Below are 27,615 nucleotides of genomic sequence, written 5' to 3'. Positions count from 1 at the left end.
TTCAATTGAATACAACTTTATTGTCAATTAACATAACATGCCAGTATTGCCAACAATATATGTCAGTCATGCAAAGTATGGATGGTCTGGATTCCCCAAATAAATAAGGTACAAAGTGGCTCAGTTAAAATGACGAATGTGTTTTTCATTTATTAGTTATCAGTATTCTAGTATTTCTCATAAATCTGTGTTCTTATCAATAGAATAGCTCATTTTCTTCCTTTAAATTTTTTATGTTTTTCTATTAAAAAATAAATACATAATTAATGACAGGGTTTGATATAAATTGGAATATGTTGAATAAAAAATAAAAAAAAGAACAAATTGCCTTGCAACCAGTTGAGTGTGTACCCCGCCTACTGCCTGAAGACAGCTGGGATAGGCTCCAGCAGGCCCGTAGCCCTTGTGAGGACAAGCAGTTTGGATAATTGATGGATGGATTGATTTTAAAAGTACACAATTTTTACCAAAAGCTCTGTCTCAATAAAGTAAGGATAGATGTTTTTATTAAAAGCCTTTTCATAACTTGTTCATTAAAAAAAAATACAAAGCAACAAATTGTAAACTTACCAGTGCTAAAAAAACAGCAGAACAGTCTACACTAAATGTGCTGCATGTGCATGCTTGTGTTTTTCCCCATGCAGACCAAATGAGGGAATACAGGTGTTTGTAGATGAACATAAACCAGAATATTTACTGGAACTTTACTATTGGATCACCAGTTTCTAGTTGAAGGCATGCAGTCCCAGCATTACCACCTTATTGCAAACTACCAACCAGCATGTAATTCCCACTCCACCTGGAAAAGCAAAAGATCTGTTTCAGGATTCCTCGATAATGTAGAATGGCAATGAAAACACTGCAAATGCAAGTGAGATGATTACCTGCGACTCCAGTTGGGAAAGCGACGAGACGTTCAACAGGGGCAATCCATTTACTGGGGACCACTATTACTGGGTCAGAGTAATACTTCCAAATTAAAGAGATCATCAAAGCAGCCTGACAAACACCAAAAATACATACACAAAGTTAGATCAAGCACCACCACTTTTTACATGCATTCAAATTGGACTCCAGTAACCCTAAATTATCTTTATGTCTGAAATGAAGAGGTTGATCTACCTGCAGTAGATAAAAGACAATGTTGACAACCCATTTCATTTTGGCCTGTTGTGCAGTCCTTGATTTCACTGTCAAGAGGAGAAAACAATTTCTTCACCGGTCGAATAGTGCACTCGTGTCTGTTAGTCAACAGGCAGTTGTGCCTGAAGTGGGAAGTAGGACAGTGGGTCATTCAACTCATGGTTTGGGGGATGAATGAACCAAAACAATGACATAAGTTAGTGATACCTTGATTTACAGGTACAGATATCATAACCAGGCTCCTCACTCAATGTACTTGAATATTAAATCAAATCCCCCATTGAAACGAATTACAGGCACTGCATAAAAAAATAATGTAAAGAAATGAACTAGTTTAGTTCTATAAAGTGTAATTACTGGTGTAGACATGTTGACATAATGAGTGACACCTGAAGTTGGGAGTCCATGCTATATATATATATATATATATATATATATATATATATATAAGATGGTCTGAGGAAAAACAGCAGTTACCATGTGTTTTGAGCTTATCCGTCATCTTGTTTATTTTGCGCTCTAACCGGGCATATCGAGCAAATTCATCCATCATACTAATTGAAGACTGCTCTTTCTTCATCGCCTGGATTTCAGCCCTCATCTCATTCTCCTGTTCAGCATCTTTTTGCACCATCTTGGAGAGCTGGAGACATTCATTTTCAAAGGATGCGAAGTCAATTTCAAAACATGGCTCTTACTCCGACAAGCATTCTATCACAAAGAGCACACGCAGCCGTATAATGTATTTAAGCGCCAGCTATACTTACAAATGAAGAAATGCTCGGCAAGAGTGTTTTCATGAGATTGCAAAGAAAAACCGACCCCAGCACAAGAAACCAAGCGTAACCGGCCGCCATGTTAACTGTTGGCTTGCCTTCTTCGCAAACGAATTTGTAGTCCTTGGCTGTTTGAATTGGGCGCACTACCGCCACTTAGAGGATGGAGTGCACTGCCTTCTGCTGTATTGAATATGATCGTTCACTCAGTCACTACCACTATCGGACATCCCGCTCAATTTATATATTAATGCCTACGTAGCCTTATTTGCACATTAGGGATTGATGATTGTCTGTGTGGGGTCGCGTGGGCTGAATCCACACATAAAATCTGCACTAATTTACTACAGATAGATAGATAGACAGATAGATAGAAAGAAAAGAACTGCACACAGTTCAATATAATAGATAGAAATACAAAGGTGAGTGGCGTGTGGTCCTGTCCACACAGGTAAGTTGCTATGGTTCAAAAACATGTTGCCTCCTCCTCTAAGCCAATTGGTGCAAGATGAAGGCGGGACATGACGTTTTCTGCTACGTCGGTAGGCTAAGGTTCAACTCACGTTAAACTAGAGGTCCAATCCGGTTTCGTCTCGTTCTGGTACTCCTCGGACGTTCATTTGAAGTTACAGGCAGAGTGTTTTGGAGGTAAATACCTTCAAGGTGTGGTGTGTGCGGACTTATTTCTAAGTGGCAAAGGCTCTCTACAATCTTGACAACAATGGGAAAAACGAAGGTATGTTGCGTTCAGCCAACTTATTTATTCCCACATCTACGAGTGTCTTTTTTAAATTATTAATTAAATGTGTATTTCCGCGTCGTCGATCCTCGTGAGCCATACTGAGTGCCGCCTTTTTCCTTAGTGGGGTTGTGTGTTTTAAATGCAATTTGATTGCGCTGTTTTTGAAACGTAGAAACTAGAAAACAAACAGTGGAGTCCGCAAGGAGACAAAGAGGTGTAACCTTCGTCAGTTGAGACACAGGTTGCCATTTGGGGGAAACGCATCGCAAGATTGTTCAAGAAGAACGTCTCATTTACGTAGCTTGCATGGCAGTATTTATGCAGCTTACAAAAAAAAGTACCAACGAGCGCAACGTTAATAATTACACGTTAAATACATTTCGACGTGCAGAGACGGCGCGTCGTGGAGAAACATCGCTTGAATGCGCGTCACCACCGTCCTTTCCCTCCGAGCGCCATGGCAGCCCTAAAAGGACACGCCTCTCCCTTTCATAAGAAAAGCCTGTACAGTCACGTCTGGAATCTATTTCTCTCTCCGGATGGTTTTGATTTCATAAATCGCCGTGGACGCGTGGTAAAGGGGGCTCGTTAAATGTGGCGCATGCACGCTTCCATTTTAAATCTATCGTGCTAAAACTACTCCATCTAAAATGTGTAATTAGGTTGGAGCGGTTGCCGCTAAGAAAACATTGCATAATGTCGTTATGACTTGAGGGAAGGGAGCGGTGCCCATCCCCCCTTTTGCATCACACGCCCACTTGACGATAGGAGTTTTTGTTGTTCCTGTTTTTAATATTTTCTCTCTCCCTCCTTTCGTCACAGGGCACAGAGGCTCCAGCAGATGCATGCCCAGCGGTTTGTAGTGAATGCTTTCCATTACAATGCTGTTACTCGCGCCCAATGAACATTTTTCCTGCTGTTTTGGGGCGGAATTTTGTCCTCCCGTTGGCACGTTGGCATTCCCAAAATGCTCTCTTGAAACTGAAGCTTGATCTCCGCGAATCCCCTCCTCTCCACTATAACAAAAAACTACATCCACACTTTGGATAGGTGTTTGACTAAACAAGACAGATACATACTTTACTCACCCAAAAGGGAAATTCATGTTCCAGCAGTCTCCATAATGAAAACAATGCAAAGCAGGCATGCATTTTCCTCTCTCATCAGCTTCTTATTTAGATTTTTAGGCTGTTGTCTTTAATCTTCATCAGAAATCTGATGTAAAACTATGAGTTATATTACTAGTAATATTCAAAACAAGGGAAATACTAAAAAAATAATAATAATAATGAATGAAGTATCTATATGAGTCTCTTTCTACCTAGAAGAAAGTAAAATAGAGGTTATAATAACTTTGGTGTGAAATCACATAATAAATAAGGTGCACTGTAATTAGGTGATTCATTCTTATTCTTTGAATATTTGTAACGGGAGGGAGAATCTCTAATTGTTCTGAACTCATTTCCAAAGCCAACAGAATAAAGGTCCTGTAAGGAGCTGATGCTCTAGTTGTGACCGAATCAACAACGCCTCTGATTGCAGCAGTCGCTTTAATGTTGGCCATTAGTCAATTCCACAATCAATCTTAGTTATCGAACAATAAGCTCATCTTGAATCCACACAACAGGTGTTTAAAGTTACTGTGTCCATGTGAAATTTCCCCTCAAGCTGGAAGCTCTTGCCAAAACAGCAAGTGGATCTGAAACGTTGTGTTCGGTCATTTTAGCCAATCAGACGCCAGAGAAAGGTCATGTAGTCTGGTATAGATAGGTCTTATAAGAGTCTATACCTCTTGCCTACCTTATAGTGTACACCTCTTTGTCCTGCATCATATTGTGAAGTTTCCCGTTGTAACGTAGTCCAAGTGAAATGTGACAATCTAACCAACAAACATGGGTATGAATCTAAAGAAGCCAAGCTAAAATCTTCACTCCGTCACTGTCTGGTGGAACCCTGTGTCCAAACGTGGGCCACTTCATATTTTTTCACAAATCTATACTCTTAGAATTAGACTCTATTGTACAGCGATTGGTCTGGCCCCACATGGGTCAGTGATTTATTATTATTTTTTTCTTACAAATTCTTACCCAATCTTACGAGTTGAAAACAGTTTGCTATTTTGCCGATGCCACGTTAATGGATCAACACACATGCCATTTTTGGGTTTCCTTGAAAAGAGAGAGTTTTAGAGATGCAAGGATTCTGCTTGATATCAATGATGTGCAACGTTTGCATGACCACTCAATAGAACTCCAAACAGTAGCAATGTTACCACTGATGCTAGTACTAACACATAATAATAATAATAATACATTTTATTTGAAAGCGCTTTTCATCACACTCAAAGACACTTTACAAGAGCTTAAAACACAGGATAAAAATGTGCACTTAAAACAAGCATACATAATTTACAAAAGCACATTTAGATGAACAAAAAGCAAAATAGGTAAAAGAGATGAGGTGACATGAGGTGACCTGGCTCTTTCACCATTTTTATTATTGACTATTGAAGTGGGCGATCATTAATTGTCGTGACAATGATAGAAATGCTGTTTATCCTTCTTCCAAGCCAGTGGTCTTCCATTAATTTAGTTTTTGAGTTAGATTGTGTTAAAAAAAATACATAGAAATATTTATGAATCATGTGAGGGAGATAGTGTCTGTACTTGAGTCCCATATTGCGTGCCAACAAAGATGACAGGGACAATTATCGACAGAAATGACACAGCTGTTCAAAGCAGCTCATGGCAGCACAAAAAGATGCACAGGAATATTTATTTTGATGTGAAGTATGTATTCTGTCATTAACACGTGTTGTCCTTCTTCAGCCAAAGCGAAAGTCTCCACGATTGTTAGCTGTAAGTTTTTCCTTTTATTTCCCTCTAATGTACTGCACCGATGGTGTGGGTTTAACAATTCAGTGTGCACGTGTGTGTGTTTCACAGAAAGAGGCAGAAACTAAAACAGAGACAGAAACTAAACCAGCGCCAACAAAGAACGTACGTATTGTTTAATAATCAAATGACACTTGATAATTGCTAATTGCTTTATTCCTAACATTGTAGGTGCCTAAGAGCCAAAATGTGAAGGAGGTGCCCAAGGGCAAACCAGAACAGAAGAAAGAGGAACCTCAGGATGAAAAACAAGAGGACCCTGCTGAAAATGGGGAGGCCAAAGTTGAAGAGGTAGCTTCAAGTTTAATCATGAATGATCATGTTTTTTTTTTATTGGCAAAAAAAAAGTGCCACGTTCATGGATTTCATTCTCCTTTTGCAGGCGGCTGCAGCAGATGGAAAGAAGGATAAGAATAAAGCGGATAAAACAGATGAGTAGAATTGCCTCAACTCATCTGCCCGTGCCCCCCTGTACCTTCTTTAATGTCAAGTGCACATCCTGTTTTCAACTGCCAATATTTGGGACAGCAGCATTTTTAGGGACATGAATGCAAACACACATTTAAAATGTTTTTTTCTTCCAACCCCATCGAATTTCATGGCTCTTGTGAAGGGAATGTTTTGACCTTTATGTTGGGTTTTATTTTACCCCCTCGTCAGCTTCTTATTTAGATTTTTAGGCTGTTGTCTTCAATCTTCATCAGAAATCTGATGTAAAACTACGAGTTAACATGGAACTTCTCAAAGGATTTTTAAAACGATACTGTTTTTAACAATCTGTAAAACACAATCAGTTTGGTTGTTAAAATGAATGTTTGAACGTGTTTTATGGAATGATTATTATTTTCTCAACTGTAAAATCATCATTTTTGGTCCTAGAGTGCCGCGCATGATTGTGTTTGTTGCATCTTCAGAACATGTGCACGGGTACAGTTAAAATTTTGTCCTTTTCAACAACAAAAAAATATTAAGTTGCCATCTATATTTATCCAGTGATGGTACATTGTTGTTTTTTAGCTATGGTCAATGCTTGCTCACTCTGTTGCCACCTCTGTCAACAATATGTACAAGTTTCAAATTTGTGGCTATACTTATTGTGACTTTGGACATCTCTACCAATGTACAGTTTTGTTTTTATTGTTTGTTTTTTTTACGGGTAATAAAAAAAACATTATTTTTACATTGTGCTTACATTTTTACAAAAGTAGTTCAGTAAAAATATTGACTGAGGTCAAAATGGTTAAACTGTAGATAAATGCAAAATAATATAGTTATTATAGTGCCATTTTCACGCTGCCATTTTTCTTTGCATAGCTGCATGTGTGTGGCTTGGAATTTTCCAAACTATTTTCCCATGAAGTCCAGTGAAATGCTTCAGCGTATCAGTCGATTGTGGCTAATTCCATGCTCCCAATTTTGTGGGAGCTGTTTGGGGATTGCACCAATATGATTGCAGGTATACAAAGCTATTCCCCGAAAGGCATAAATGAGAAACATTGGTGTGGATTAACTGGATTGCCTGCACAGAGGCCTGACCTCAACCCGACTGCGAGCCATGCCATGTGACCTCACAAATGTGTTTCTTGAAGAACTGTCAAAAAAATCCCATCAACACACTTTAAAACTTTGTGGAAAAGCATCCTAGGAAATGTTTAAATGTTAGCGTTGCAAAGCGTGCACCAACGTCAAATTAAACCCTATGGATTACAAATCGGATGTCACTTAATATGTGAGTCAAAGAAGGTGAGTGAATACTTTTGACAACATAATATATACTGCATACAAGATGTGTAAGAACGGTTGCAGGACTGATGTCACAAGATATATTCATTTTTGACAAGGAACTGTCAGATGCTCAGGGCATTGTGATCGGGTATGTTGTCACGGTGAAGCACCCATGCGTTGTGCTTCCACAATCTCCTTATGCACTGAACTAAGCAAACGCCGCAGGGTCACTTAGTAGACATGCTCGTAAGTGCCATGGCCCATTAAATGTTTTAAGAAATCATTAGGGGTGCCACAGGAAATCCTCCAATGCCTCTCTGTAGAATATTAACTACAAACACTATATTTTTGTTCATCTATCCCAGCGACATATAATGACAGATAGAACAATTAAATGCTCTTCCACTAGATGGCAGAACGTGTGGATCCCTGCGAGTACTGCTCTGTGTTCAATTAAACAGTCCCAAACTTCGCACTAAATCGATTTGTGATTGAATTGAGACAAGGTCATTGTTATGTCATTATTTTATACATTTGTGACATTATTTTGTTTGGTGGTGTGCCATCAATATTCTTATGTAATATGTGTGCCATCAACTGCACTACCTTGGCTCAATTAAATTTGGGAAACCAGATTGGCCCAATTGAATGGGAAAACTTGTAGTTTGTTGCCTGGGTTTGAAATTTATATTTTGTGACACCAGTCCTCTAACCAACCTGACACACTTTGGCAGACAGAATATTGTGGTGTGATGTCAATTGGATTTCGCTTTATGGGATTATAATCAATGTCGTCACCCTCCTGAAATAATGCCCTGAGTCTTTTTTTCTTCAGAAATCACGAAGATCTGAAGCAAATTATGATTTAATTATTTGTATTAATTATTTCATTTCAGGGGTAGAAAAGAATGACCTAATTAATCCTGGATGTACCCGACGATAGCAGAATGCCCTCAAAAACTGATGTCATACAGAAATGAGAATATTTTAATGTACGACAATAGGTGGCATGTCAATCGTTACATAAACTTTACAAAAATACACAAATTCAAATGCAAACAATGCAAGCTCGTATCCAGTTTAAAATCAACCAAAATCAGTTCTATTTGTCCGTTCATTACTCATGACGTCATGCGTCGGACTCGCGACCTTGGTCAAAAAGGAAGGGGCGCCTTGCGTGGTTGTCGCCTTGCATTTAAAAGGAATGTGTATTTAATCGTCGTCACTTTGAATTCCACGTTTACATATACACTGTGTACGAGCAGCTTAGTTGAATTTAGCCAAGCGAGAGGATAACGTGCAGGGTTTTTTGGGTCTTTTGTTGGACTCGCTCCTCCCCCCCTCTCCCTTTTCCTGTGTGTGTGGCTCTGTGGCGGAAGTAAGTGGTATCGCGGAGGCCTCATCCTTCCAATGGCGACTACGAACAGGCTGACTAGCAAGCGGGAGCAACCGTGGAGGGGGTCAGACCTGTGTGACGGAAATTAAATAAATATATATCGTATATTTCGCCGTTTTTCCAAAGTTAGCCCATCATTGTGCTTCTCTCCATATTACGTCCAAGTCAAATGGCCAAAAATCGGAAAATTTCGCTCCTTGAGACGGGTAAGCCGCATAAGGAACCCCCAGTTAATCGCTCAATTTACTTTGATACTGCATCTGTTAATTACATTACATCAATCGCCCCGGTGTCTTTTAATTTCAGAGCTCTATTACTTGATATCTCGTTTCCTAACAACGGGTCCCTGTCGGAGAACGGCTGAGGTGAGCTAGCATACGTAACAGTTTATGTTTTATATTTCAAAATACTTGCCTTAGCTACTTGATAACAGCCTTGTCAGAGGTAGTCGCAATTAAGTACCCCTTTCCACCCGACTTGCAGGTCCTGGTGAGCGAACTCGAAGAATATCAGGTATGTGTTCTCGCTTCGTGATGTGTGCTTTAGATGCGATACGACGGTGATGAGTCGGGACTTGCAACTTGTTTAGACTCTTTAATGCTTATGTAGACTTCAGCCCTTTGACATCACTCTGTTTTTACAAGCTAAATACATGTCTTATGTGCTCCTGTTTTGAGTTGAGACTTCGGTTTGACCAAGATCTGTTTTCGACAGCTCTTACCAGGGAGATTGGACTGGCTGGGAAACGAGCACCCGAGATCATATGAAGATGTGGTACGAGTTATTTTGACTTTTGTACTATGATTAAATTCATTGTAGTAAATGTGTCACGACAGGACAGGATCCCACGCTTAGCGCTTGTTTACTCTCTTTGTTCTAATCTCTTTGAAGTAGAGTCGGCTTTATTTGAACTGTGAAATTGTACAAAGTCACAACTTGTCCCCTGACACATAACTCGACGTGAATTCAGATAAAATAGCCGTAGACGTTCATGTACCATAAGGTTTTATTTATAATTTAGCCACGACAGTTGTGCTGCAGATAGGGTGGGTAGTTTGGCTTCGCTTACTGGCGAGGCCGCTTCATTCGCCAATCAGAGGCACAGATGGGTTGTCTGCGAGTTGTTTTGCCTGTGACCAGCTTTCTGATTGGTCGATTAAAAGTCAATGTTTTGCATAGGGAGCCACGCTTCACAGAAAAGATCTTGAGTAGCGTAACCATATCGCAGTCTTGTCCGAGGATGTTTCGTTAAAAGATGACTATAAACATGATATGGCTATAAACGTTATACAGAGTTAATATATATGTAATGGTAAGAAGCACTTTAAGCACATTTGATTCCTCTGATAATTGGGGTGTTAATATTGTGACCAAGCCAGTCAACGTCAATTTGATGTAACTTTGAAAAACTATGAAGTTTTATGGATTTTTAATTTTTTTTTACATGCTCAGTCCAAGATACTAGAGTGCATGCTGTTATAGAAATGGAAAACTGACATATCCAGTTGGATTTTCTTCCAACACACAAACAGTAAAGACAAAGAGTCATACAGAAACAAATAGTCGTTGAAGATTCTTTTGCCATTTGCTGTTATTCAAATTAGCAAATCAATTGAGTTATTTATTGAGTATTTACACTGTCAAGTGGCTGTCTTCTCCCCCACTCCCTCACAGGTTGCAGCTAACACACATGTTGCACCAGACCATTTGTTACAAATATGTAAGCAGATCGGACCTATTCTTGACAAAGACGTGCCATCCTGTGTCCCCGGTGTGCACTCACTGCTGGGGTCCGGACAGCAGTCGATGCTCAGGACCTCGAAAGGTACCATAGTGATTTGTTGTCCTTTCCTTCTGTGGCATGTCGGTTCACTTTGAGTAACATAATAATAACCGCTTATTTGCTGCTGGGGAAGTATGAAATTAAAAAATTAAAGAATCCAAAACTGCTTTTGTTAAAGGCATCTACTTATATACAGCTTTTTAAGTGTATACACACATAGACACACACCCATTTTTATCGTGGTTAGCTAGTCCTCACTTTTTGTTTTTGATATTTTGACCCTTGAGAGAATGTGTTCAATCTATTTTGTGATTTCCTAATTAGCAAGTAACCCTCGTGAAAAGGATCCAGAGAGTTTACAATCCAATCAGAAAAACTGACTTATCGACGGAAAAACAACATAAATTTGTAATTTTGTTTCTTTTGAGTTTTGGAAGGTAGCATACAGAAGATCGGAAGACAGAAATGCAGTTTTCCTGACCCAGTTCTCGAATTTGTAATTTTAGAGGATTGTAGTTGTTCTAGTGGCATGAATTATGGCAAAAATGTCATGAAGATGCTCTCTTTAAAATCATGACCATTATCAAATGTAGCTATGTTTATATATTTTTAAAAAAGTGACAGAATTTCTGTATTTTGTGTTTCCAGAATGTGATGGTGTGCGATTGAAAACTTCATCATACGCAGCCCTTCACAGGGGCAGACCACCAGAGAGGTCTTTAAACATCAAGAAAGCTCCACATATAGGTAGGCCTACCCTCTCTCAAAACATTTTACACCATTAATGTGGCATATAGCCTGTACGCAATTGAAGAATATTTCAACTATTTTCAAGAGGCAAAATCCACAATCATCAGAGGGTCTCCACACTTTTTTTTTGAGGGGTGGGAGCGGGGGAGGGGGGGTTGTACATGTTATGGATCAGATTATGGGTGGAAGAGGTTTTGATATTGTCTGTCTTGGTTTCATTTTCTATCATAAAAATCTGGCATTTGAACAGTGTTGTTAGCTTTTTATATCTGATGTACCTCCTGTCCTGCCCACTACTGTGTTCATGTTGGTGTTGGTTGTGTCCAGTTTGCAGCCCTCTCTTGAAAGTTTGCATCTTGTCGCTAACAGTGAACATCTGTCGCGGAAGAGAGCTGACAGGAGCACAGCGCGACAACTCAATCAACCCTGTCAGCAACTATGGGCGCATGCATCTGCATCGGCGGATCCTGGGGCATTTGTCTGCTGTGTATTGTATTGCATTTGATCGCACTGGTCTCAGGATCTTCACAGTAAGAAGGAACTTAATGTTGGTCCAGTTAAAACTGTAACAAATTACATATTTTCAATATATAACATAGCCAGTGATTTGTTTGTCATTTAAAAATATGAAAACCTCACACCGCACGGATATCTTTTAATGTTAGCCTTGCCGTCTTCCTCGTCAGGGCTCAGATGACTGTTTGGTGAAGATTTGGTCTTCTTTTGACGGGCGGCTTCATTCGACATTGCGAGGACACTCTGCTGAAATCACAGACTTGGCCGTCAGTTACGAGAATACACTAATTGCTGCGGGAAGCTGTGACAAAACCATCCGTGTGTGGTGCCTTCGTACCTGTGCGCCTGTGGCTGTGCTGCAGGGACACAGTGGATCTATTACCTCCCTACAGGTAAATCCATGCCTCATTTTTTTGAAACTTCACAAAACGACATTGCTACTGGCCACCTCTGAGCTTGTTTAACTTTGTTAGTGATCCACGTTTACAGTGCGTATGGAAAATATTCAGACCCTCTTACATTTTTCACCCATTTTCCCACTCTTTCACACTTTGTCATAATTCAGCCATTTGCGAAAAATATTTGTTTCGTTTGGTTTTCCTCATTACTTTACTTTGAATTTAGAGAAAAAAAACAATTGTAGAAATGCTTGCAGTCCATTAAAAATAGAAAACTCAAATAATCACATGGATGAAGAATCAACTTTAATTTTTACCTTGACCATTCAGACGATATTATGTCATTATTGTGAATTGTGCCCTCCAGAGGTTAGGTTTACATTTTGCAGCAAATTTTTTTCCTGATAGGCTTTTCTCTCATTTCATTGTGCCTCTTCTGTTTACGGTTGATAATGTAGTGGAAATTTGACATTTAACAGCATTAACCTGTATCTTATAATGAACTGTTAACTTGTATCATTGTACCAGCTGATTATCCTATCTGGAAGTGTTGCAATGCAAAGTTGGTTGCTGTGCAAGGTTTTGAGTCAGACTTGATCATGCTTATCTATAGGTGTAGCTATGCAAAGTTAGTTGCTGTGCAAGGTTGTGATTTTCCTATATGTCAAGCTTTAACCCCTCCCAAGAAGAAAAGAAAAAAGGTATTATTGGGGCCACACCCCACTGTTTAGGGAGTCGTCCCGTCACAGATCTGTAAATGGTGTTTCTCCATCAATTATAGCTGAAATAAATCTCATCGTTGGTCATCAAAGGTTTCCCTGGACAAGACAATTTTAGATAGCAGGACTACTGGATGCTTTTCTCATTTGATACAGATCTGTTAAATTCCATTTTAAAGTGTGAAAACATAAGCACGGGATGCTGTATAATTTTTTTATACAAAATCTGAAAATAACTTTATTGCGGTATATCATTTTGATATAAAATGGTTTATATTGTGATAGAAGACTTCTTCCATATAGTCCAGCTGCAAGTGATAGTTAGCATTCTAAAACTTTGTCCCATCTCCCCTCAGTATCTCTGGAGCTCAGCCACAGTGATATTTACATTCTTAACTGCTCTTGTCGAGGCTTTTCTCCTCCGATTTGGCCAGGCAGCCAGCTCTAGGAAGAGTCCCGGTCGTCCCAAATGTCTTCCGGATTAAGCAGGCCACGGTGCACTTAGGTACATTAAGTGCAGCAGAAATTCTTCTGTAACCGTGGCCAGATCATTGCCGTCTCATTCTGAGCTCTTCGGGCATTTCCTTTGATCTGAGGATTCTTGTTTGCTCTGACATGCTGTTTGATGTCAGGTCTCACAAAGACACCCGTATGTCTTTCCCAATCAAGTCCAATCAATATAGTTAAACACAGCCAGACACCAATAAAGGTGTAGGGTTATCCCAAGGATGAGCAGAAGAAATGGAGAGAGAGATAGAGAAATTCTTGTTTTAATACATCCGCAAACATGTCTTTAAGTCCCCCCCCCCCCCGTCAATATTGCTCTGGTTGAAAAAATGAGTTCAAATGATTTTAGCAAGTAGCTGCAGTAGGACGGACTGAAAATTTTCAGGTGGTCTGAATACATTCTGTACCTACTCCATGCACTCTAAGTTGTGCAGTTTTGTGAACTGTGCACCTTTTAGTGGTTTCTGACAGTATATCAATTTTATGCAATTTGATTAATTTATGTTCTTTCAGTTTTCACCATTTGCCAAGGGCTCAAAACGTTACATGTTGTCCACTGGTACCGATGCTACGGTATGCTTTTGGCAGTGGGATGTCAACAACATCAACTTCAGGTGGGTGTAGATTTAAACAGATTCTTCCTTGTGTTCTCTCACATAATGGAACTTCTTAAATGAATGACTGGTCAATTAATAAGTGCCTTGTTCTCTCTGCGTGACGAGGCCCCACCATGACCTAGGGGGATTTTTATAGCTAGCACATTTTACATTTACAATATCGTTATAAGAAAGATGCTAGACAAAACGGCATCCATTTTTCCAGGTTGCTAAATTGACAGTGTTGCGGGGCGTGGTTTCATTTGCAAACTTGAGTTTTTTTTGTTTTTGCGTTGTTACGCACTAACTCTCTTATGGTATGTCAAATTTAGAAGGCATTTATTTTCACTTTACAGGGGCTTTTACGTTTTAAAAAAAGCCTATTTTGGAAAATTACATGATATAGACTAACTGAAATATACTCTGATTTTGACTAAATATGTTTTCCTTAAAGTGATCGTCCACACAAGTTTATAGAGCGTCCGAGACCCGGAGTTCAGACCGTGTGCTCATCATTCAGTCCAGGTAATTAGTCCAACCGCTGTGTGCGTTGTTAGTAAATTGAGATGGTGTCTTATTTCAGGGTGAGATCCATAAGTGTTCCTTTACCGTCTTTGCAGGTGGAATTTTCTTAGCCACAGGAAGCACTGATGACGTGATCAGAATATATTACGTGGGGACTGGAAATCCAGAAAAGATATCAGAGCTTCATGAGCACACAGTAAGTTGACTTGCCTAAACTTTCAGTTGAATATTAGCTTTGATTCAACAAAGGCAGTGTTTGCCTGTTAACCATCTCTGTATGTTGGTTCTGTTTAGGACAAAGTTGACAGCATCCAATTTTGCCACTCAGGTGAAAGGTATGCATTTAATAAATTACTTTATTTAAACATCTCACCCATCACTGGTTGTGGATGTGAGTGTTTCGTTAATGAAAAAGTGCCGTGTTTAAAGTTATTGTAACTTGCCAGGTTTGTGAGTGGAAGTCGGGATGGAACCGCAAGGATCTGGAGGCTCCATCAGCGCCAGCAGTGGAGATGCATCTTGCTCAACATGTCCACCACTCTTCCTGGGTAAGCGTGGTGTTTTCTGTCCATAGAAAATATCTTCAGTGAACAATATTGCCGAAAGTTAATACATAAATCTGTATTGTGGTCCACACAGTAATATACAATTACGTTGGTGCTGTGTTCAAGTGCCACATGGAAAATCGCTAACTCTTCCCAATAGGATCCACTTGGTATCGAAACATGGCACCGTTTGATTTCATGTGAATCAGTAATAATAATAAAAAATGGTCGAAACCAAGTACCAACTTCGGCACCCATCCCTAGACATGATTTGTTTGAACCTGTTGTCTCTCAACTTGGAAAAATATCTGTTGTTGAAATGTATATGCTTTTGAAACCGGACTCATGTGGAATACATATTTAATATTGGCATGATTTTAGAAACTTTTTGCTTTTTTAGAAACTGTTGAATTAATAACATAAGCTTTTGTTCTTTAGTGCCGAGCCAATGAATGAAGAGGAAAGCTACTTCAAACCCAAAGTCACCATGGTAGCATGGGATTGCCATGACAATACCGTCATCACCACCGTCAGTAACTATCTGATCAAAGTGTGGAACTCCTACACAGGACAGCTGCTACATGTCCTCAAAGTAATCTTGCACAGCACGTTGCACCTAATTATTCAAATTTTGATAATCAATCTTAGCATCATAGAAATGACTAATATAAACCTTGTTTCCAGGGCCATGAGGCTGAAGTGTTTGTTCTTGAGCCTCACCCCTTTGACACCCGGATTATTCTGTCGGCGGGCCATGATGGAAATGTTTTCATATGGGACTTGCTGCGAGGGACAAGCACACAGCACTACTTCAACATGGTACACTAAATCAATTTGAAGAAATGGCATTCATCAAGGAACTGTTCGTTCTTAATTTGATAGTCTTGAGTCTTTTTCACCCTCTATCGATTTGTCCGTGAGCAAAAAATTTGAGGAGAACCATGTTGACGATACAGGGAGGTTTTGCCTGTGTGAAGAGTTAGTCTCATACTTATTTTTATGTTGTTGTTTTTTTTAAATCTAGATTGAAGGCCAAGGATATGGCGCAGTTTTCGACTGCAAGTTCACTCCTGATGGTCAACGATTTGCCTGTACAGACTCCCATGGGCATCTGCTCATCTTTGGCTTTGGTAGCTCAAAACCTTATGAAAAGGCAAGAACAAAAATCGCACTGAAGTTTGTAGGAACTGAGTATGTAGGAATGCCTGTTACAGGTTCAAAACTTCAATGTCCCCAATGCAAATCTTGTTTAACTAACGTCTATTTCTCTTGGTCCACATAAAGCTTCCCGACCAGGTTTTCTTCCACACGGACTACAGACCTTTGATTCGAGATGCCAATGGCTTTGTCCTTGATGAGCAGACACAACAGGCCCCACATCTCATGCCCCCGCCTTTTCTAGTGGACGTGGATGGAAACCCACATCCACCGAGGTGGACTGACAGTTGTTTGCCGTCAATATTGTGCCCCTCTGTGTTTTGACTTCTCAGAATGGTAATAATATCAAGGGCTTTGGCACTTTTTTGAAATTTAAATTAAATGCGGGTTTCCAGGTATCAGCGGCTTGTTCCAGGCCGAGAGAATGTTGCATCAGAACACTTGGTTCCTCAGCTGGGCTATGTTGCTACCAGTAAGAACAAAACCAACAGTATGAATGTGCTTATTTAAACCTGTGCTCTACCCTCATGCTCTTCCTTGATATCTTGTTCAGGTGACGGCGAGGTAGTGGAGCAAGTGATTAGTCAGCAGACTGCAGAAGTTGAGGAGGTTGCCATCAGACGCGGCAGCCTACTCGACGAGGCCATCCGAAACCTTCAGCAGCAACAGGAGCGTCAGAACCAGGCTGCCTCAGAGGCGGGGCCTGCAGAGGTCCAGGGCCCAGCAATGCCACCAGCCCCAAGCACTCCACGCAGAGGTATGATTGTGTGGGTTTATTCATATAATATTTCACTCCTTGTTTTGTTTGTCTTAATTAATACCCTTGGAACCTATATTTCCTCTTTACTTCAGTGTCTGTAAATGATCGCGCAGAAGTGCAGTCTCCTCCTAATGTGGGTCTGCGCCGGAGTGGACAGGTGGAAGGTGTCAGGCAAATGCACCAGAATGCACCGCGCAGTCAAATGGCCACGGAGAGAGACCTACAGGCCTGGAGACGTCGGGTGGTGGTGCCAGAGCTCTCCCCGAGCAGCTACAGGTAGACGCAAATCTGACACTCCTGAAAATTGAACATAGCTTGTGAACTTGAATGGGTTCTACTTGATGCAGACATGTTCAGTAAAAAATAATCACTTAATACTAATAATAAATTACATTTGATCAGGAATTACTTGAGGTTTTATGTTTTTTGACACAACAAGGATATATGTAGTCTATTTATTTATTCATTTTATTTTATTCATTGTCTTCCAGAGACCAGGTGGACATAAGGGTTGCCAAAGGGGAAGATGAGGTGGCCTTATACAACGCAAAGAAGAGACGCATAATGTACAGCAGCTGCCGAGTGGGTTGTTTTCTTTCTCCTGGTTTTGGTTTTGTGGGTGTCATGGTCAGATTTCCTGCATTTGTATTCCCAGCATTTCTCTCGGGTATTTTCGACCACATTTCATCATGGGTAGCTTTTGTAACATCAGCTTTTACACACTGGACAAATACATTTGCATGTTTAAAGCAGCACAATCACATCTACACGCACTTCGATAAATCTCCCTTCTGGCCACAGCGAGGTCACATCCAGTCAGCAAAGGAGGCAGATTTATTTTTTAAAAATAAAATAAAATCAAGCGAAAACGGAAAACCAGCCAGAGACCCTCGCTGCACCCTGGACTGATCACGCACAAGTCACAAGCAATGCATCATCTAAAGCATTTACAAACCTTTCCACATCAATATTCTCTTAGGATGATTCTGATGAGGAGCCTCCTCCTGCAAAGCGAGCACAAAGTCGCAGTGACACGCTGGAATTCATCGACCTGTCATGTGAGGAGGGTGAGGAGACAGCAAGCTCTGATGCTCACACCGAGGTATCACATTCACCACTCTTTTGTGACCTGTTTCGAAATGTCGTTTTGCTGCAGTCAAAGTCACTTTATTGGATAGTAAATGGTCTGCTGTGTTGTCTGTCCAGGACAATGACTTGGATGGCAGTGAACTGGACTCATCTAATGATGAGGAGTGGAATAGTGATAGCCCAAGGTATTTACATATCGTAGTTGTTTTTTAGGTAGCACGCTAAACCTGCTAATCTGTTTTCCAATGCAAGTGCAGTCAATAACATTTTGCATGGATTCATTAATTTGGCTGAAAATTTTGCAGTCACTCGTCCAGTGAGTATTCGGACTGGACAGCAGATGCTGGCATCAATCTGCAGCCATCGACTCCCTTGTCATCGCGTAAACGAGTACGACGCCAGCTCAGCAGTTCTGAAGAGGAGGAGGAAGACAACGAAGAGGAGGACGACAAAGAGCAGCGACAGCAGCAACAGAGTGACGAGGAGGGAAAAAATGCAGGAAAAGGAAAAGACAAACCCAAGAAACCAAAGAACAAGTCTCCCAGAGTGAGTTGGGAAGTACTGCTGTTAGACTGGCCTGCTTAGTAATTAGATAGGTGACTTGAGCTAGGCCGTTGTGTCACTTTGACCTTTCCGCCTGGTTTGGCATCTTATCTATGACAACCTTGGCACACATTAGTTGATTGAATGGGAGTGAGTCTCTTCTTTCAATATACCGTCAATATTACTCTATCTACATTTCTGTATTTTACTGAACACTCAAAACGTCTTGCACTGTTGGGACCAATCCAATTTCTTCCTCTTAACCCTAAATCTCAATTTTTCTATATTCTTTAATCAGCGGCCCAAAGTCAGACCATCCATCAACAGAGAAGTGTCCAATGAATTTCGACCCTCATTATGGATCACTGATGTCATTCCGAGAAAATCTCCTTTTGTTCCCCAGATGGGTGATGAGGTGTGTTTTTAAAAACTAAATTCAACCTCTTAAATATTATCATCAGTCCATTTGCTGTTGATGCTGCTTTTCTCTGTATATATAGCTCATCCATGTTCTCACATTGTTTTCCTCTGGCAGTATCTGTTACCAGTCAAAACGGTGTGTGTATGGGTGTGTGTGTGTGCGCGCGCATGTAATTTTTTTGTCTATTTTAGGTGATTTACTTTCGACAAGGCCATGAGGCTTATGTTGAGGCTGTACGACGTAATGATTTGTACCCCATCAATTTAGACAAGCAACCCTGGAAGAAAATGGAGCTTCGGGTAAGACAAATGAGAGCATAGGACTGTGAAGCAAATTAGAAAAATAGTCGCTCATGTAGGTCTAATTAAATGTACCTGGTTTATTCACGACAGGGAAAAAGAATAGTTGTTCTCTTCAAATTCTATTTTGCGTTCTTGGGGGAAAAATCCTTCTGCTTCTTTTCCAGGACCAAGAGTTTGTTAAGATTACTGGAATCAAATATGAAGTCTGCCCTCCGACACTCTGCTGTTTGAAAATGACTCTGATCGACCACGGCACAGGCAAAATCACAGACAAGTCCTTCTCTGTCAAGTAAGTCACTTTTGCCAGGCATCAGGGAAGATATGGAAAGCCAAAAATAGAAAACTAAGTGAACCTGCTAACCACTTTGGGGTTTATTCTACTCAACAAGTACAACTGATTATTCTTTACAGATATCATGACATGCCTGATGTAATTGATTTCCTGGTGCTGAGGCAAAGTTATGATGAGGCACTTCGTAGAAACTGGCAACCAGGTGAGTTGACTCAACAGGGTATGTCAAGATAGAACTAATGCATGAAATCACTCAGAAGACCGTCTTGCAGGGCCGCACGTTTTATTCTATTGGTTTTTCCTACAAACTGATCGGAGTAGTTATGGGTGACAGACTTGTAATATTTCACAAGGGCATTTTAAATATCAGTTTTGCTAGGCCTTGTGCAAAGATATATTCTGCCCTTTTTGCAGGTGACCGGTTCCGCTCGGTGATAGACGATGCCTGGTGGTTTGGCACCATCATTTGTCAGGAGCCATACCAGCCAGAATACTCTGACAGTCTCTTCCAGTGCTTTAAAGTCAGGTGGGTGATAATCGAGACAGAATAATTTGCCTGGATAGTGTCAGAAACTTGCCTTTGTCACAAACTTGATGGTTAAATGTTTTTCAATTTCATTAGGTGGGACAATGGGGAAAATGAAAAGCTGAGTCCTTGGGATATGGAGCCAATTCCAGATGATGGTAATGTTCGGCCATACACTCAGCTGGTACTCTGATCTTTGGCTGTGAAATGTCGAAGCAACAATAGTCTGTTTTGCCACCCAATTCTGAAGGACACTCCCGATAATTTCTTTTTTGTACAGTCTCACCTGATCTTTCCTGACATTGGTGATACCTTATTCAGTGTTTCTCTGCTTTGCAGCTGAGCTTCCAGAGACGGAAGGAGGCAGCATCCCTGTTACGGCAGAGGAGATGAGCGAGTTGATGTACAAGCCCCTGAAAGGAGAGTGGGGGGAGAGGAGCCGGGACCAAGAGTGTGAGCGCATCGTTGCTGGTATTGGCCAGCTCATCACTGTTGGTGTGTACTTGATGCACTGAAACCTCTTTCCTATCAACTCGTCATGGCACTATCTACTCTATTACGCCTCATAACTTTGCTGTTCAATCCAATTAAATGGCACATAACTGTCAAAATATTTGAGTTCTCCCTCAATGAAAAATCATCAAACTAACACTCCCTTCTGGTGTTTCTATCACAGAGATTGCTGCTCCTTTCTCTGGCCCTGTAGACCTGATTCAGTATCCCACCTACTGTACTGTGATTGCTTACCCAACTGATCTGGACACCATAAGATTCCGACTCTTGAACAAGTACTACAGGTCAGTCTTGATACTAGAAATGACTAATGGAATGATTTCTATTTTACTCAGTCCAGAATTATTTTAATGGCTGTACTGTATTAGACAGTATGCACTGACACACAACCACTGTTGGTCCACAGACGCCTATCAGCATTAATTTGGGATGTCAGATACATTGCACACAACGCCCGCACTTTCAACGAGCCAAGGAGCAAGATTGCCCACTCTGCAAAAATCATTAGTAATGTCCTGCAGAAATTTGTCAAGTAGGTCCCTGAATTTCTTTTATTGTCAAGATATTTAATTCTCCAGCAAATTATTGTTTGCAAATTTAGAGTGACTTATGTCCTCCTATCTGCAGTAATCCTAGATGCGCAGACATCATGGAGATTTATAGTGTTGTTGAAGAAATGGATGAGGATGATGAGGTACGTAAGGCCATCAACTACCTTTTTACTCTTTATACGTATTTCTGTCATTTTCCAGGTATATTATTACCAGATATCTTTAATTATCTTGAAATACCTAAATAAGAGTTCACCTCCTTTGAAAAGTAAACTTCAATTTCTCAATAAATTCGAGAGCAGAAATTCAGAATCAGAATTTTAATGGTTAGAATCACCTATGTTAGTAAGAATTTTCGTGAGATATTAATCGAAAATTTACCTTAGCCAGACTGTAATTGGTATGTATTATAATATTTGCAACGTTGACTGAATTTGGAGGAAAAATAAAGATTCTGTGTGTGGATGTTTATAAATTCAAATTGCAGTCATTGATTATTTTCTATTCCAGTGCAGAAAAGTAAACTCAAGTTTTTCTGTTTAAAAAAAAAAAAGGACTCACTCTTATAATGATTCACTCTTATAATGAGAGCTGTTTGTGTGTAGTGATTAAAACAGCTACAATTGAAGCACTGAGACGGTACATTTAAAAAAAAGATAATTTGTTTTTCTCATAGGAAGCAGATGCAGAGGCACCAGGAACTTCCTCGGGACACAGGCTGCGTCAGGTAAACATCATTCTCATGCTCATCAGTAGGAATTGTGTGAAATTCATATCACTCTTTAGGAATATGAAAGTGAATGATGGGAAATATTGCATCTTGAGATGAAAACTTTGTTTAATGACCTCCTTCGCTACTATTTGCAGCGCTTGGTGGAGGTGCTCCCAGACAGAGATGCTTGGAAGGAGCAGTGTAAAAATCTCCTCAATTACATATTTGAGTGTGAGGACTCTGAGCCATTCAGACAGCCCGTGGATCCTGAGAACTATCCTGTCAGTTAAACACCGCATCATAATGCTACAATCAAACTGTCGTCCCTCATTTTCTTCACTTGTGGTTGCATTCTTAACTGTTTGCTTTATGTCTCCAGGACTACCATGATATCATTGACACACCAATGGACCTTGGGACTGTAAGAAGGACCTTGGGGGAAGAACGTTATGAAAATCCGATTGAGCTTTGCAAAGACACACGCTTAATATTTGCAAATGCTAAAGCTTACACACCCAATAAACGGTCCAAGGTAAGAATACAAACTGGGTTGATTAGAATTTTGTCCAAGTGGTGTGACTAAGGTCGCCATATGATGACTTTCACATTTTCCTTTTAAGGTTGCTCGCTAGACTCATTCATTTTTTTTTCTTGTAGATTTACAGCATGACCTTGCGTCTCTCCGCCTTCTTCGAGGAGCAAATCCGAACAATCATATCAGATTACAAAACAGCAGTGAAGAGCAACGCTAGGCTCCGTCGGAGCCAGCGGTTCAAAAAGAAAACGCAACATGATTCATCCGTCAGCACCCCAAGGTGTGCTTGTTTCCCCAGTTTTGCTTCAATCAAATGTAGAGGCATGTCAAAACAAAGAATTGACATTAATGCGTGACTGTCAATATACTTTGTTTGAAAAGTACTCCAGCAACTAAGAGAGAGAGCACACACAAATCTCTTTTATAGCTCACAGACACTTAAGTACACCTCTACACTGTCATGGTAATCCAATACAAGAGCTGAATCAAACAACTATATTTACAAAGAATTAACTACTCGGTTAACATTTTGTTTTTCTTTTTTCAATCGGTTGTAATTTCCAGTGGTGTCGAACTGCATTACGTCATATTGAGGAATTTTGTTCAGGTCAAAATACCGAGAGGTACTCCTTAGTATGATGCAGCAAGAAAACTGTTAAATGAATGGCTCTTACACCATCACTCAAAACTAAGCGTCATCTTTGTAAAGAGAGAATTTAGGTAATTACAGCTCCATCGGAAAATGGTCCAGGCAGTTGCGATGCAATTAATGGTCTAATATTTTATTCTTGAATTAATGTCTCATGAGAGGTTGTCTCTTCTCTTCAGTCAAAAGAAGGATGGTGTCAAAACTCAGGAAAAAGTGGAGTTTGTGACCAGGGCCAAATCTACCTCAGCAAAAACCTTGGTTCCTGAGCGAGCCAGGAAGCCTCGGAGCAGCAGCACCGGTCACAGCTCCTCGGAAGATGACTCCGCTTCTAAAGGTGCTTCATCAACAGCAGGTACAAAGAAATGTAGTTTCCCCGTATTGTAGATGGCAAACAAGTTGCTTCAATCTCTTTTGTAATGTTCAGATATTAAAGCACAGTGATGATTTAGTTGCTTCCCATTCGAGTGTGTGTCATTGTAAGGAATTTCGGGCGTTGCTCCTCAGAGTCCGACAGTGAACTCAGCGAGTCAGAGGAGGAGACACGTCCAGGTTCCTCCAAACATCAAGGCAAGCAGAAAGCAAGAGTTAAAAGAGGCAGCTCTTCCAAGCAGCGTAAAAAGGGTCAGTTATGCCTCATGTTGGAGAATCAGTACGCTTTGTTCATTCAACAAATTACCAGTAGTATTTATTGCTCTTCTATGAATGGAAATATTTTTTGCTAGTCGCTGAGAGTGACAGTGATGAGAAGGAGGTTGAGGAAGAAGACGAGGAGCCGTTTGACAGTGAAGGTGCAGGGCAAGAGAATGGAGAATCATCTTCCCATTCTTCAGGTCGTTGCTATCACAGTAGGGCAGCAAAGAGCAGGAGCACACGCCTGACCAGAAACACTGCTGCCGTCGCTGCCGCTGCTGGCAGAAAAAGGACAGGTAAAAGTTTAGCATTCAGTTTTATGATGCAACCAAACATCATGGTTGTCCATTATTGTGTATGCAGAGGGCAGAGCGGAGATGAACGGTCATGCGAGCTGGTCCTCTGCCAGGGACAGACGTCAGCTCCAGGATTCCGACAGAGCCCTATCCCAAGGTTCTGATGGAGAAGAGGAGGCTGAAACAACTATCCGCAGATCACTCAAGAGGAAAACGGCAAGAGCAGCTGTCAACAGGATAAAACTCCTTGAAGCATCAGATGAGGATGATGACGACGTCGAGGAGGAAGAGGAAGACGACGATGAAGAAGAGCCAATAAGGAGCCGTCCCCGCAAGACTTCGCAGGCCGGCAAACGCACCACAGTACTTCAGAGCAGCTCTGAGTCAGACGGAGAGCAACCGGGTGGGTAGCTTTGTTCTTCATGTGCTGACAGCCCTAGCAGGCTTTGTTTTAGGCACATGAAGTCACGTTTTCACAAAAGTGGTCCAATTAGTTCAGCTTACCAGGGCACTATTTCAATCTGTAAACCTTTCACCACAACCTTCTTAATTTCTGGCCGCTCAATGACCTTACCACCACTGTACTAATTTTGCCATACCACGTTGATGAAAATATTGCATGAAAAGGCTTACTATTGGTAAATTTTACATTTGATTCTTTTGCTCCAGCTTCAAAGAAATTGTCTGAAGAATCCCAGGGTGAGGAAAATGGTAATGACAGCAGCTCTTCAAGCTCCTCTCACAACAAGCTGACTGGACATACGAGAATGTCAACCAACACAAAGGGCAATGGTGTGTTACTCGATCTTCATATTTTAAAATCCTGAAGTGGTCTTTCAAAAAAAAAATTGCTTCTCTTGCAGGAACTTTGACTTGCGTGAACGGACATGGTCCAAAACACAAGTTGGACAGCAGCTCTGAGGAGGAAGAAGCTGCAGAAGAGAGTTCTGGAGATGCGGCGGAGGAGCATGATAATCAGGCTGCTGCGCGTCAGAAGCAAACTAGAGTCTCAGCCAGGAAGAGCAGGATTACCAGTGAGGAGGAAGCAGAGGGGGAGGAAGAGAGCACTAAACGAAGGGCCACCCGACGCCACCTTCCCATAAGTTCAGATGAAGAGGACTGTCCTCAACGACGGCCACACCAAAATGGAAGAAACAAGGAAGAAACTCCGCTCAAGGACTCTAAAAAGAATAAAGGGTCAATGTCTAAAAGCCAAAATCGACAAAAACCTGCCTCAGCTCATAAACCAGATGCAGGTGATTCCAAAGCGCTCAGTCGTACACCGAAGAAATACCACAAGAAAAGATTGAAAAAAGATCAACAGAGCGAAGCTGAAAGCAGTCGCTCCAGTGATCATTTTGAGCACAAGAACAGGAGGTCTGCAAGGAACCACGTCAAGCCAAAACGACCTCGGAATGACACTTCTGCTTTGGAAAGTTCTGAGCAGGACTTTAAACCCAAGAAGTCGTGGAGAAAACGTTCGACTGGTTCATCGGACGAAGGGTCGGATGAGTCGGGCAACACGTCCAACAAGCGTCTTAATCTAAGAGTGCTGCCTAAAAAGAAATACATCAGCGACAGCTCTGCTTCCGAGGAAGAATCTGTGAGCCAGAGCAACATGAGAAATGGCAACAAAGCAGGTTCAGTTCCTAGGGAAGACTCCTGTAATACGAGCAAGTGGAAGAAAACCTCTCAGAACGAAAGCAGGATTCAAACGTCTTCCAAAAGAAAACGGACTTACGCCTCGGGATCTGAAGATGAAGAGAGTGAGTCAGTGGCCAAGAACAACAAGAGTGGCAAGCGTCCCAAACGGGAATCAAAACAAGACAAGGAAGAGAATGCCTTTCCCGAGTCAACTTCCAGCAAAGAGGAAGGTGATGTCAGACGCTCGCGGAGAGGCACGAGTGAGAAGCGGCCCAAACACGAAAGACGGAAGGAAAGCTGCAGCAGTCATCACAGTTCAGACTCCAAAAGCGAGCAGTCATCCACGGCCAGTGAAAACACTGATGCCAGCTCAGGGTCCCACAGCAGTCCAAAGAGGCGGAGCCCAAGACGGGCCAAGCATGGCCAAAGGACTGCCACTCGCCAATTAAGGCAGCGCCGGCCACAAGTCGTCTTGGAGGAAGAGGACAGTGACGAGTCGTACAGCAAACCACAGAACAAGGGCCGCGTTAACACCCGGAACCGGGGGAAGCGGACTGTCCTTTATCATGACAGCGAGTGAAGGCTGAAGAGGGGTGACAACTGGAGACTGTAAAGACACTTGATGTTATGGTAGCAGCACTGGTTTCCTTGAAAAATGCTGTGAATCTGTTTCTTTCAGGGATATTTATATTTTCTATGAAAACCACATTTATAGATGTAATACAAATTCAAGCATTTGAACTGCTGGTCTTCACAAGGATACAGATCAAAACGCCACCTGCCAATCCTGCTTGTTATTGTGGCCAGCAGAGTAAATTTGTGAGGAATCTTGGGTGCTATCTAATATACCTCTGTTAAATCTAAGCATATTGCTGGCTTGCACTAAGAAACACTGTAAGGAGGTATTTCATACACTAGTTTTGCATTAGAAACTCAGGGGTCAACTAAGTTTACTGTAGTCTCAGACATGCAGATTTTTTTTTTTTTTTGGAGTGATCACATGGACAAGCAACAATTCCAGGTGGGCAAACGTCAAAGCACGCGCAACTGACAAACCAATTCACATTGTCACTTAAGACTCCAGCACTCCTTTGTGAATTCATGATACATGTAACGCTTTTTGCCTGTATTATGAGTTCACATGAGCCAAATGATTGAAATGTTTTCCCATTATGTTGATCTTGTTTTTTCATTTCCCTTTACATTTGTTGTACCTGTAAATAGGTCTGGTTTTGATGGAGAAAGAATTGATTGGCCATTGTGCCAGTAGCAAGGTGTTTATTTAAGAGATTTTTTTTAAATTTTATTTTACCATAAACTTCGTCTTGCCATATGTCATTAATTGGTACTTTTTTGCCAAGTACAAGTAACCAGATGTACTTACTGCAAAATACAGTGATTTCTCATATTGGGAAGGCGTTTAATTGTCCTGTGTTACTTTCAGTGTTAAATTGTTTTTCATAGTTGACAACATGGTTGGTTTATGCAGGATTCCCTTAATGCAGTTGCTTTCACATTTTGCTTAATGGTTTTCGTACTACACCTTCAATAAACAGATTTCAATGGGAAATCAAATAACGATGTGTGGGTTTTGGCATATAATCCATGATTTATTATCAGTAATGCAGATGTCATGTTGTTCACCTTGTACCCACATACAGTAGCTCATAATGCGTGGAAACTAACAATCTTGAGCAATACGTGCCTTGTAAAGGTATTACACCCACCTCACAATGACGTTTTTGTCCTTTTGATAAAGATAAAGCTGATTTTTTTTGTGAAGAATCAACACCACGTGGGACACAAGTGTGAGACGGAACGATAATTTAAACTTTTTTTTCTTTCATTTTTTAGACACTGAAACGTGGGGCGTTGAAAACTTGCCCCCTTTACTTTGTAGAGCCACCTTTTGCTGCGATTGCAGCTGCTAGTCATTGGGCGAATGTCTCAATTGGGGCTGGGTTTAAAAATACGATATC

At 40.9% G+C, this 27,615-nt stretch overlaps 3 protein-coding genes across 4 annotated transcripts; 2 read left to right on the top strand and 1 right to left on the bottom strand.

Moving 5' to 3' along the window:
* Positions 1-2,617, bottom strand: get1 (guided entry of tail-anchored proteins factor 1). Of its 2 annotated transcripts, none has more exons than XM_086125300.1 (5): positions 2,483-2,617; positions 1,621-1,786; positions 1,123-1,190; positions 885-999; positions 1-799 (listed from the first exon to the last, which is right to left on the bottom strand). In XM_086125300.1, exons 2-5 carry the CDS (start codon positions 1,775-1,777, stop codon positions 726-728), a joined length of 414 nt encoding a protein of 137 aa, XP_085981426.1. In that variant the 5' UTR covers positions 1,778-1,786; positions 2,483-2,617; the 3' UTR covers positions 1-725. The 2 variants fall into 2 exon arrangements, with proteins under 2 accessions (XP_085981426.1, XP_085981425.1); XM_086125299.1 differs by lacking the exon at positions 2,483-2,617 and adding an exon at positions 1,911-2,038.
* On the top strand, positions 2,510-6,735 carry LOC147197014 (uncharacterized). The gene is made up of 6 exons (XM_086125301.1): positions 2,510-2,655; positions 3,484-3,516; positions 5,490-5,519; positions 5,607-5,660; positions 5,727-5,846; positions 5,938-6,735. Exons 1-6 carry the CDS (start codon positions 2,641-2,643, stop codon positions 5,992-5,994), a joined length of 309 nt encoding a protein of 102 aa, XP_085981427.1. The 5' UTR covers positions 2,510-2,640; the 3' UTR covers positions 5,995-6,735.
* Positions 6,736-8,564: 1,829 nt separating this feature from the next.
* Positions 8,565-27,219, top strand: brwd1 (bromodomain and WD repeat domain containing 1). Its single transcript, XM_086125311.1, has 44 exons — positions 8,565-8,882; positions 8,983-9,041; positions 9,160-9,189; positions 9,391-9,450; positions 10,351-10,501; positions 11,108-11,206; positions 11,579-11,739; positions 11,896-12,117; positions 13,863-13,963; positions 14,400-14,470; positions 14,566-14,666; positions 14,765-14,805; positions 14,917-15,018; positions 15,454-15,607; positions 15,700-15,834; positions 16,040-16,168; positions 16,300-16,448; positions 16,569-16,645; positions 16,727-16,930; positions 17,026-17,209; positions 17,425-17,515; positions 17,913-18,035; positions 18,140-18,207; positions 18,328-18,568; positions 18,864-18,980; positions 19,178-19,285; positions 19,453-19,577; positions 19,700-19,782; positions 19,995-20,106; positions 20,203-20,264; positions 20,446-20,601; positions 20,783-20,903; positions 21,026-21,151; positions 21,247-21,313; positions 21,847-21,897; positions 22,038-22,163; positions 22,262-22,414; positions 22,540-22,697; positions 23,246-23,418; positions 23,571-23,687; positions 23,789-23,992; positions 24,060-24,395; positions 24,662-24,784; positions 24,856-27,219. The coding sequence occupies exons 1-44, from the start codon at positions 8,846-8,848 to the stop codon at positions 26,214-26,216; spliced, it is 6,669 nt and encodes a 2,222-aa protein (XP_085981437.1). The 5' UTR covers positions 8,565-8,845; the 3' UTR covers positions 26,217-27,219.
* The last annotated feature ends 396 nt before the right edge of the window (positions 27,220-27,615 follow it).

Source organism: Hippocampus guttulatus, chromosome 12 (assembly GCF_054856545.1).
Source record: "Hippocampus guttulatus isolate MCC_2025c chromosome 12, RoL_Hgut_1.0, whole genome shotgun sequence".
NCBI classification, from domain to species: domain Eukaryota; kingdom Metazoa; phylum Chordata; class Actinopteri; order Syngnathiformes; family Syngnathidae; genus Hippocampus; species Hippocampus guttulatus.
The sequence above is the reverse complement of the archived record's forward strand: the minus strand, read 5'-3'. Positions and strand labels throughout refer to the sequence as shown.

What these genes read in the sequence shown, in the direction of transcription:
- brwd1 (XM_086125311.1), top strand. Translation starts at nt 8,846, where the DNA reads ATGGCCAAAAATCGGAAAATTTCGCTCCTTGAGACGG. An exon ending in AAATGGATGAGGATGATGAG is followed by an intron (nt 21,314 to 21,846) that starts GTACGTAAGGCC and finishes TTTTTCTCATAG; the next exon opens with GAAGCAGATGCAGAGGCACC. An exon ending in AGGTGCTTCATCAACAGCAG is followed by an intron (nt 23,419 to 23,570) that starts GTACAAAGAAAT and finishes GTTGCTCCTCAG; the next exon opens with AGTCCGACAGTGAACTCAGC.
- LOC147197014 (XM_086125301.1), top strand. An exon ending in CAGCAGATGCATGCCCAGCG is followed by an intron (nt 3,517 to 5,489) that starts GTTTGTAGTGAA and finishes GTCCTTCTTCAG; the next exon opens with CCAAAGCGAAAGTCTCCACG. An exon ending in GGGAGGCCAAAGTTGAAGAG is followed by an intron (nt 5,847 to 5,937) that starts GTAGCTTCAAGT and finishes CTCCTTTTGCAG; the next exon opens with GCGGCTGCAGCAGATGGAAA.
- get1 (XM_086125299.1), bottom strand. Translation starts at nt 2,000, where the DNA reads ATGGCGGCCGGTTACGCTTGGTTTCTTGTGCTGGGGTCGGTTTTTCTT. An exon ending in TTGTCTTTTATCTACTGCAG is followed by an intron (nt 1,000 to 1,122) that starts GTAGATCAACCT and finishes GGTGTTTGTCAG; the next exon opens with GCTGCTTTGATGATCTCTTT. An exon ending in TTTCCCAACTGGAGTCGCAG is followed by an intron (nt 800 to 884) that starts GTAATCATCTCA and finishes TTGCTTTTCCAG; the next exon opens with GTGGAGTGGGAATTACATGC.